Below are 11,059 nucleotides of genomic sequence, written 5' to 3' on the forward strand. Positions count from 1 at the left end.
GAGTCACATCTAAAAATACCTTGACATCTCCAGGCCCCAATCCCAAATACAGTGATTCCATTTTGATCCAAACAAGCCATAGAATAAAATGGGGAAACAAAGGAGGAGGGTAGGTTTAAGGCCAGCCAGCAAAATAAGAAGAAAAGGAGGTAGGTAGGTTATATCAAACAATAATAATAGTCCAGCTATCGCCTTGTATCTTTCCAACTGAACATCGATTTTAATAAATGCCACCTTCAGCTTGGGAAAGCAAGTCATGCCATCCTCAAGTAAAAATGATCTGTTAATCGTACAGGATATCAATTGCATTGAAAATAACCGAATAATTTTCGACCAAAAGAAGAAACCCAAACAAACTATTACAAAGAAAATAAGTAATAACACAAAAAACAGATTGCCACATGAATTTGATAGAGCATCTAACGGCTACGGCCTGTGATAATTTTTACCAACAATTCTTGTCACCCGTGAAAAAGTCAACGAATTTAAAAGAAAGTATATCTTCTCCCATTAGATACAAAACATTTAACAAGTTGTAGTAATGTAACACTTCAAGACATCGATCAGCCTCAACCTCATTGGCAAAGAGGGCAGTAATTGATAAGATGCACCATCCTTGGGTAGCACCAGCCACCAAAGAAATTTGGGAGTAAAAAATGCCATTGACACTTCCAGCTGTGAAGATTCAACTTAAAAAACAATCAACAGCACACAGCGTGATTTAAAATTTAAATATAACAAAAGAGAAAAATCAAGTGATGATCCAACACAATGATGAAATTGAACAAAGGCTAGAATTGCTTTTCCTTTGGCATATTTTTCAAGTTTCTGCTTTAAAGTTTAAACATGCCGGGAACTACTATTGCCACTTGCCCACCTTCTTAAAGTGCAAGCCACTAAACTCTTCCCAGACAAAAGTCCTAACCTTGACTTGAATGAAGTAGATCGACCAGAACTGCTTGATGCAATAGTGGCTGATGCTGCTGCTTGACTGGGGATTGATGGAAGTTCTACAGCGTTATCCTGCATTGCACCATCACTAGCACCTGCATCCTGATGTTCAGTTTCGCCAGTATCTAAATTAACAGCAAGTGAAGCCCTGCTTAATCTTAACCAATCTGCACCTTCAAGTGTTACCCCCTTGCACTTCTTAACCTTCACTTTCACTAAATTTGGGCATCCATTAGCTAGTGCTTCCATGCCATGATCAGAGACAGGGCAACTCTTGATACAGAGTTTCTTCAGGGCTATACATTTTGCTGCGATGCAAGATATCTCACCATCACCGACTGTATCACTTCCACATAAGGCCAATCTCTCTAGATTATGGCAATTGGATGCCAGCATTTCCAAGCTCGCTTTAGTGGGATTAACACCAATAAGGACCAGTTCTTGAAGATTAGGGCAACATCTAGCAACTGCCATCAAACCTTCATCACCTATACGATTCGCTTTCCATCCATCGATATGAAGTTTACGTAGGAGCTTACACCGATCCGCAATGGCAGTAAGCCCTAAGTCTGTGCACTCAGGGGTCTTGACAAGATGCAATATTTCTAGATTCGAACAGTTCGAGATTGCCACCAAGCCAATATCACCAATCTGAAGCCTCTCAAGGTGGATTTCGACCATGCTTGGCACTCCGTCAGCTAGAAGTTGAAAAAGTTTATCCCAATCACCAGAGCACCTGAAAAGCTTCAAAGTCCTTAGATTCTTTGAGCCGAGAATAAGAGACCCAAAACACTGCCCATTGTAAAGCTCCTTTAAGCAAATAGTTTTGAGGGATGAAGCTGCAACACCGGGTCCAATCGCCTCAGCAGCAGCTGCATCGGTAATTCCGCGGAGACGCTTCACTGATAATTCTTCGAGAGACGGACAATTATCGAGCACTGCGTTCATCCCTTTGGACCCAAAAGTGCAAGATCCACATGAAAGCTTCTTCAAACCCTTGCAGTTCTTCGCAAAGGCCCCCATGCCAGCATCCGTGAGTTCACGGCAGGCACGGAGTTTTAAGCGAGTCAGATTAGGGCATCGTTCAGAAATGAGGAGGAGCGCCTCGTCCCCAATGCTCACAGATCTACGGTCGCATTTCAAAGCGAGCTTCGTGACGGAATCGAAACGAGAGAAAAGTGAAGGAATAACCGAAAGGAGATCCATTGGCGAGTTGAGGGAGAGACGGTGACGGCTCTGCCCCTCAATCTTGAGCCACCGCCGGCATACCAGAGAGCAGCGGTTACGGTCGGCGGAGCTAAGGGACTGAAAAATGCAAGCCAAGCACTCATCGGGAAGATCAGAGATAAAGTCAGGGACGGAATCGACGACCTCATGACGGGACTCGTCGCAGTCATCGGCGAGCATCGGAGAAACGAGGGCCGTTGATCCGGTCTTGGAGCGGGAGCCGTGAGAATTTTGGCGACGGCACGCAATTGCGGGCGTGGACGCTATCTGGCCCATCCACGGCGATTTCTGGCAGAGACGGTGGAGATGAGCAGCCACAATCTCAGTGGAGCTCGGCGGAGGGAAAGCCAGAGGTTAGCATGTTGTTGCAGAGCGCGTGTTCCAAAATTTCCGAGACGGACACGAACGCAGATTTCATTCCGCCTTTCTGGACCCTGTCTAGCTTTCGTCGGTCTTGACATTTTTCAAAAAAGTTTTATCCGGTGCGGAACAGCTCACGGGATTACTATGGCCTCTCCTCAGATTGGCGACTTTTATTTTTCTTTTTAATTAAATTCGAGTCTTTTTCTCTGGTGAGTACACGTGTAAGTATGAGAAAAATGTAAGTGGAGCCCGCCAAATATAGGAAGCGATTAATCAACATTGTTAGTTTTGTTCCCTCTTGCACGCACGCCACTCACTATATATTAGACCATTTTATATATTAAAAAAAAAATTAAAACATAACACCCGCACGCAGTGCAGGTTGGATAAGCCTTGAACGTTGAAGTTTCAAATCAACCCTTCCCTTCGTTGACGACCCGCTTAGTTTGTCATCACAAACTGAAGATCACACATTTCTGCATTCCTCTGCCCATGGAACAGATCCTCATCAGCTCACACAATCTGTCTCCATGTGCATGTTATTGGTGACTGAACTGACAAGGAAGATGGAATCTACAACAAGATGCGAACAAAATTTGATCTTCGACAAGTTTGAGGCCATAGTTCTAGCAGCATTCATAACAGTTGCAAACAACCACGATGATGTTGATGACGATGTTTTTTAATGCTATATAGTACAAAATCAAATCAATCTTACCAGATCATATAATACTGATCACCTACCTTTTTAGGCCTTTATTTAATCTGTCGTCCATTAATAAGACAGGCATGCATTAGGAAATCTTCAACTACAGCAACTTATTCTTAAAACTCCAGTCCAGACCAAATGGGCTAGGCCCAGAATGATTTGGTCCAACTATATGAGCTAAGAAAAACATGAATCAAATCGGGAAGATAATATCGTGATCTCAGTATCTTTCTATAATCTAACTGATTTCTAGAAGAACAAAAACAATTGAAATGGCAGCTTGTGTTCTGCACAGCAGAATTCAGGGGCTTAACTACCGAGGGATAACCGACGGAATCGGTGCGAAACATCGCCCGGTACGGCGCAGTAAAGCATATTTGGGACAAGCAGAAGAGAAAGTAAGCAGTGTTAGTCTGGGGAGCCTGAGAGCTAATTCCCCTATTCCAAGCCCAAGAGAGGCCGGGTGGGATTATCGGAAACGGAAAAATAAAGAAGCGGAGATCCTCTGGGACATCGAGCCTATCCTTCTGCTCACAAAGCATATTCTTCAATCACCTAGGTAGGTACAACATTCCTCACGCCATGATGCCTTAATCACTCTCCTTTCTCATTTCCCTCTCCCTCTATTCCCTATAATCACATTCCTTGATTTCCTTAGCTAGGTACATGGATGGGGAGAGACTCACTGTCGGGGATGAGAAAGCTGTAGTTGATAAGCTTCTTGCCTACCATCCACGTTTTCAAGATAAAGTTGGATGCGGCCTTCAATCTATTATGGTAAGATTTTCATTTCTATGATTTAACTTTCTTTTTTTTTTTTTTTCATTTCCTCGTGTAAGCCACCGAGCTGTAACGGCAGTGCTCTTTTCTTTTTCTTTTTTAAATTTTATTATGTAATTGATTAATTAATATTGATTGATGCCATGTCACTGGTTACTTTCCAATAGACTATAGGATATCTGTTTATTCGCAACCTGGTCGCTTGTATTTATTTGGTGTAGAACATGCTAGCTATAACATTCATACTACTTAAGGAACATCCACGGGATCAGTTGTGCTATCATCTTCTCTAGACTTTTTTAAGCTTTATTTAATTTCTAGGGCAGCTTTGGCGGGATCAAAAACATCCCCATTATGGTGTGCTTTCATTCTACATTCCGGTTCAGTAGTTGAACTTTTTTATTGTCTCGAATTAGCCCCAGTATGATTTTTTATTCTATAGTTTGAGTGATGAACTTATAGTTTGCTATAATGTTGATGCCCGGTTTTGCGTGATCATTGTTTCAGTATTAGATGTACTGAGTTGTAGGCCTTACCTCTGCTTTTGATGACTGTATATTCAAGAAAAAATCCATCTTATGTGAATTCAAGCTACAAAATATGCGGAATGCTCATTAGCGTCTCTTGGCATTGGTCTGTGCTCTGTCCTTGATATTTGATGGGGAAATCTTTGTAGACGGGGCTTCAATTGTTAGACATTCTTCCTTTTTGGATGAACCTTAAAAATGCTGCAAGTAATGTAGGAAAAGGCGGAAAAAATGGCTGATACCTTTGAAATTCATTTGCGGCAAATTTTGCGCTGGTCTGTTACTCGTGTGCATTCTCAAAAAATGTCATCAATCAAAACTACGATGTCTTCATAATGATGCTATGAGGAGAAATTACATTATATTGCTATCTAGGTATCACTTCCGTTAGATTAAACGCATTGAAATACTCTGCTTATAGACGTATTGGGAGAGTAAAGTGATTGTGCGTGAATATATGTAGATATAATTAGTTACATTAAGATTTAAGCTTTCACTGATATGTACATAACTCTGGGGGGCTATTCATGGTATCCTCTCATGCACTTTTTTCTTGTTAACCGTAATCCTTGTTTTTCAAATATCATTTCCTGTTCTTGAAGTTTTACATTGACTCGCAACCCCACACCAAGGTTATTGAGCTTGAGCTAATCCTTCTTAGTTCGTAAAAGAGTTGCTCTGGTTCTTTTCCAAAGTAGTCAACAAGTGCAGTGGTATATATGACTTGTATTCTTGCAGGTTGATCGACATCCCCAATTTCAAAACTCAAGGTGTCTTTTTGTTGTAAGAACTGATGGTGGTTGGATAGACTTCTCCTACCAGAAGTGCCTTCGGGAATACATCAGAGATAAGTACCCAGCACATGCAGAAAGATTCATTCGTGAACATTTTAAGCGTGGGAGCCGTTAATTACGTATTTATTGCAACTTGACTACAAATTTTGGTGTGTCCATGTGTGTTAATGGGGCTACTTCTTTTTTCCTTTTTTTTTTTTCCCTTTTCATTCTTTCTTCCAGTTTTCCCCAGTTTTCAATTTTACCTACCCCGTTGTATGGATTCTTGTGGTTGTACATAATCATCGACTGGCATAGCAAGCTTATTATTGAAGGGGAAATAGAAATTGACGGTATAAGCAGAAATTGGTGAATTGTTGACTTTGTAGTCTCGGACACGGAAATCAGAAAATGATGCTTAACCTTCAATGTCCTGTTTTATTCTGCATCTCTTTTTCAGGTTCTCTTTCACTTTCACTTTCTTGGGTCGTGAGGCTTGATTGTTAATGGATTTCCCCCTATTCTTTGCTTTTTGACTATTTCCTTTGGTCCTATTTATAGGGCGGAGAGAGAAAAATTTTTTTAATCTTATTTATAAATCATGTCATTAAATTTTATCACAAATTTTTTCTTTCACCCTCCATTAAATATTGGAGAGAAAAAATTGTTATTGAAATATGTACATTTAATAAAGATAAAATTAAAAATTTATTAAAATTTAGTATAAAGTTAATAAATTTTAAAATTTTTTTTATATTAATAAAATATGTTAAAAGTAATTTATAAATAAAATCAAACGAAAATGTTACTATTTGTGATTGGGAGCGATCTGAGCGGCTTATGTTGAAAAAAATGCAGATGCTCTTGGTTTGGACTTTGGAGTGCATTTCATTGGCACAATTCGTTTTTTTTTTTTTAAATTCATGTCTCCTTTTTTGGGCCGAAAGTCATTCATGATCATGGCCTCCTTAAGTAGGAGGTGTTGATATTTACAGTCCTCTATCACCCAATTTATTGGAGAAAACCGTTTTTGTCTAAACATCATTTTTATAATGACAGTTTAATAATTTAATTTAGCGACGATGTGATAAGAGTATGGTCCTTGTGGTTGTTGATTATATGATTTTTGCAGTTTTTTCTGATATTTTGTATCTATTAACTAAATTTATCTTTACTGAAAACTGATAAGCAAAAATATAATAAACTATTTGGAGCTTCCCTAATTTTACAATGACATTCACTGACCTTCGTGTTCATTTCTTTGCTCGAACATTCCTATTTTAGAATACGGCGTGAAATAATTTGTACCTCCAGTGTCACATACTATTCATTGTTCCTGTATTTGCTACGAGGCTAAAGAAGTGGATTTTGACGTCAATGGCCGTCTAAATTTTGAAAAAAAATGTATTCTTTGATGCAATTTATTTTTCCTTGCCATGTACGAGAATTTGAATCCTCCTGTACGTAATTTCTCATTTACATGCTGAACATATATGTATATATAAATGTGTTGTTATTTTCCTAAACTCAATTGTCAATGGACAGGCGAGCAGGACTTGCATGTAATTTTTCTAATATATTAGGCCAAATGTAGAGCCATATATTCGTGACAAGGAGATGCAAAGATGATCGAAATTTGTCATCCTTCCTATATCCGAGCCGCAATTAAATAGGACCCAAAGCTCTCTACAAAAGAATAAAAAATGGAGCCTCTTGAAGCCGAAGTAAAATGTGTGGGTGTCCAGTGTCTCAAAGACTTGGGCTTTGGTGTCACGGGCTACCCACGTCAGGTACTGGTATCAAGGACATGGGATTTCAGACCAGAAAAACTTGAATATGGGATAATTCTCAGACCTTCACATTCAACTTCGCTACGCTGTGCCAAAAAAAAAAAAAAAACTTTGCGATGCTACCTACAAGTATTTTGGTTTAACTAGAAAGAGAGTTGCATCAGGCTATCAATTTAATGAAGGTCTCAAATTTGATTCCTAGGAATACAACAGTGTTTCATAGTAGAGTTTCTACCTGAAATAAGTGCAACCCAACTCAATTCTAAATTAGTTGGAGCCGCTGGTTTTTAAGCATCGGCCAAAAAACACCTCACTTTCCTTTTGAGGTAACTGTTATTATCTGTAATGGACCCAGAAAACACAAGCAGAATTTGTAACGTGGACAATGCAGGAAGCGACACGGGACATTTGGATGAGTTGGATGCCCATGTCTACTTAAAGAATGATGAAGAAGCACGGATTAACAAGTTTGACACTCCAAAAAAAGAACTTTAAAATTGGTAGGTCAGCATCCAAGCTGTTTCTCTGACTTCTAAATTTAACCCTAACATTTTTCTAAAAATGTGGACTTAAATTGTTATAGTAATATACATCAATTAATAGTCACTCAAGAAATATGAAATTTTGGCGTGCAACTTTATTGGCAATCTAACGTTTGATTCGTTCTTCTTATTTATAAAGTTTTTCAGAATAATTGAAGACACTTTTTTTTTTTTTTTGGTTGGGTTGGCTCGGATTCTTTGTGCGCAAGAAATGATGTCCTAGAGAGCCTCCAACAAGCATTGAGTGGTGACTTAAGCAGAGACAAATGCTCTAACTTCGCCAGCTCGACAATTTAAGCGTCCTTGGTAGCAGTGATGTATTAAAATGGACTTTAATTTCTATCCACTTGATATAATGGAGACATTTTTGATCAAGCTTAAATCCTAGCAACATCTTTAATAATCAACATTGGTATATTTAATATTAAGAATAAATATATTATATTTTAATTATTTTAAGTGCGAAATTGCTATGATAAATAGTTTGAGACACAACATATTCCTCAAAAAATAATTCAAAGGTACAATTATACTTTAATCCTAAAATTAAATAAAAAATTAAATAGGTATTTTATTATAAAAATAAAATTAGAAAAATAACTATATATAATATTTTATTTGATTGTGCTAGTGCAATTTTATTAAATGGATCATAAATGATGTGGTGAATTAGATTCATCTAATAATTTTTTAAAAAAAAGGAGGAAAAGAAAAAAGAGTGATGACAGGGACTAAATGGGAATCCACTGGATTGGGTCGGATATCTGGACAGTGGAAGGAAAGACATGAACGAAAAGTATGATTACCCAGCTCCATCGTTTTGGGAACACGGTGATCGATGCCCTCTTCCAAGCGGTTTATTGATTATCAGCTTCATCGGTTTATTAAATTAATTTTTTATTTTAAAATATAATTCTTATAATTAACTAACTTATATAATATAATTTTTTTATTATATATAAAAACAGAGAGAGTACCTCAGGTAGAATAAGGCAACCCTTCTCCCAAGATGAAGAATAAGGTATGCACATATACCACGCGTCATACACCCATCCCTACATCACATGAAACATAGAACCCACGATCTCTCTCCATTAAGGGAAAGCGGGATGTCATTGAGCTAGTAGACTCTTGGCAGTTTGAAATATGAACATCAAGATACCTTTAATTTACCTGCGATGAACCCATTGAGTCATATCTTTAATATATACATTGATTGATGATGCAAATATTGCATCAATATATATACACACACATATCGATGCCGTGTGTAAATTTGTATTGCTTGTGCTGTTTATAACTAATGCAATTCATTTTTCAAACAAACTATATGCAACTGATACATGGGACTCTCGCCTAGTTTAATTTTGTATCAGCGCCAACATATACACCAAGCTTAAATTGAGTCCAAATATCCATAAAAATAAAGACGATAAAAATATTTATGGGGTTTGAAGATGAGGGAAAAAACAAGTGATGGTGAAGTTAAGAAGATGGGGGTGAGATGAATTGATGATGTGGTGGAGGAGGAAGGGAAAAGCGTGCGGCGTGAAGTGAGGGTGCAAAGGAGGGTAGGAGAGCATTTAAAAGATATAACGTTTTTCAATCAAATTTTTCATTCAAATAAAATAATTATTCATTTTTAAATTAATTTTATTTTTTATATTTATCTTTATTTAAGATGATATTTTATTTTAAAATAAATATAAAATAATTTATTCAATAAAAATACTTAATAAATTATTTTATATTTTTTAACAGAAAAAATATTATATTAAAATTTTTAGTTTTGATGTCTTATAAAATATTTTTCTTGTTTTTAATGCATCCTTTAATTGTTTATGTTAAATTTTTTTATTTTATATTTTACTATTTATATTTTTTATACATTAATATTTTAATTATAATTTTATTGAAAAATTAAATTTAAACTATTTAGATCTTGACGTGATTGTTCAGGGAAAAGAGAGAGAGAGGAATAGGAAGGAAAATAAGGGAATCCTGCCTCACGACACGTGAAGGTGAAAGGATAGAAGAGGACAAAGAAATTGACAGGAGAGAGAAAGGAGGGCCACATTAACAGAGCGAGGGGGAACACGTGACGAGGATCCATTGGAAGGCACAAAACAAATGTCGTTTTACAGCAGCCGTGGTGGTGGGCATGGCCAGGAATCTCTTGAGATTCTCTCACCTCTCCGACTTTTGTGGATGTCTCTAACTCAGTGCGTCCGGACGCGACCCCCACCAGGGCACGGAATCTCTCCTAGTTCTCGCCTCCTGTTATGTATCCTAGTGCAGATCCTGGCCTTTTGTTTAATTAAATATGATCCAATGGTTAATGTTTTCTGCTAATTGTCGCTGACCAATGGTGAGGAGTAAAACTGTCAACTAGGGCCAACATACTGCCTTAAACAGGTAAGCCTTAATAAATTTGATTATATCTCAAATTTCATTCTGTAAGGCTTGGTCCTAACTGTTAGGATTTAAAAATTGACCCTGAGAATCTTTTTTAATTTAAAAATTAAAAAAAATTATATGCTCACATTTATAATGAGATTTCGACCAAAAGTATACAAATATCCTAATGTGCCGCTTCGTGGTTGTCTGGTGACCTTCCATGTAATATGTAAAAGTATAACTGGTGATTTGACAGCAAAAGCAATAACAAATTTAATATAAAATATTATTTTCAGTGCTACAGGATATGATTAATTAGCTCATGAAGCCAAATATTACAATACAAATATACTATTGTATATATTACAGCAATACTATTTATTGTACGTGTGTATTGTATATATTTTTTTAGTGTATATATTTTTGATTATATTTATATTTTATATTAATTTATATTAAATATTAATAATTAATAAGAAATATAAATTTTATTATCTCTATTTATATTTTTAGATTTTAGATTTTCTCTTTTACAAATAATATTTATCTAGATTAAGCATGGGAAAATAAATTTAAGTCAGTTTAAAAAAATATAAAATTTAAACAACCAAGTTCAATATAAAATAACAACTTCAAAATTAACACTAATAAAAATTAGACTTCATTATTTTACAAACAAAAAAAAAAGAGTCAGACTCTATTAGTATTATTAACTAAATTTTGATATTTAGTCTTTTAATTTTTTAGATTAAAATTAAAAAATAATAAAATAGTTTCAAAGGGTCAACCCTAGCCCTAAAGAGTAATTTTTTTATTTTTAGACTTGAAAAGGTTAAATTATCATTTTTTACTTTAAAGTAGTAGCTTAGTCATGATTATTTTTGAATTTAAAAACATTGACATGACAAACTTAACTTTAATTGACAGTTCTAATTAATGAAGAGTGAAATCTAAAAACTTCATGTCAAGTGCTCACATGATTTCAACTTTTTAGGTGCCT

At 36.2% G+C, this 11,059-nt stretch overlaps 2 protein-coding genes across 2 annotated transcripts; one reads left to right on the top strand and one right to left on the bottom strand.

The window, feature by feature from the left end:
* Positions 1 to 200: 200 nt before the first annotated feature.
* Positions 201 to 2,715, bottom strand: LOC129298876 (F-box protein At1g47056-like). The gene has a single exon (XM_054937322.1). The coding sequence runs from the start codon at positions 2,452 to 2,454 to the stop codon at positions 841 to 843; it is 1,614 nt and encodes a 537-aa protein (XP_054793297.1). The 5' UTR covers positions 2,455 to 2,715; the 3' UTR covers positions 201 to 840.
* Positions 2,716 to 3,210: 495 nt separating this feature from the next.
* LOC129298878 (protein DCL homolog, chloroplastic-like) lies at positions 3,211 to 5,759 on the top strand. The gene is made up of 3 exons (XM_054937326.1): positions 3,211 to 3,809; positions 3,913 to 4,027; positions 5,296 to 5,759. The coding sequence occupies exons 1-3, from the start codon at positions 3,523 to 3,525 to the stop codon at positions 5,464 to 5,466; spliced, it is 573 nt and encodes a 190-aa protein (XP_054793301.1). The 5' UTR covers positions 3,211 to 3,522; the 3' UTR covers positions 5,467 to 5,759.
* Positions 5,760 to 11,059: the final 5,300 nt, after the last annotated feature.

Source organism: Prosopis cineraria, unplaced genomic scaffold (genome assembly GCF_029017545.1).
Source record: "Prosopis cineraria cultivar Desert tree isolate PC_DT_omini unplaced genomic scaffold, ASM2901754v1 PC948, whole genome shotgun sequence".
In the NCBI taxonomy this organism is placed as follows: domain Eukaryota; kingdom Viridiplantae; phylum Streptophyta; class Magnoliopsida; order Fabales; family Fabaceae; genus Prosopis; species Prosopis cineraria.

Excerpts from the sequence above, each read along its gene's own strand:
- LOC129298876 (XM_054937322.1), bottom strand. The coding sequence starts at position 2,454 with ATGGGCCAGATAGCGTCCACGCCCGCAATTGCGTGCCGTCGCCAAAAT.
- LOC129298878 (XM_054937326.1), top strand. The coding sequence starts at position 3,523 with ATGGCAGCTTGTGTTCTGCACAGCAGAATTCAGGGGCTTAACTACCGA. Across the intron at positions 3,810-3,912 it reads CATATTCTTCAATCACCTAG|GTACATGGATGGGGAGAGAC; the intron begins GTAGGTACAACA and ends TTCCTTAGCTAG. Across the intron at positions 4,028-5,295 it reads GCGGCCTTCAATCTATTATG|GTTGATCGACATCCCCAATT; the intron begins GTAAGATTTTCA and ends GTATTCTTGCAG.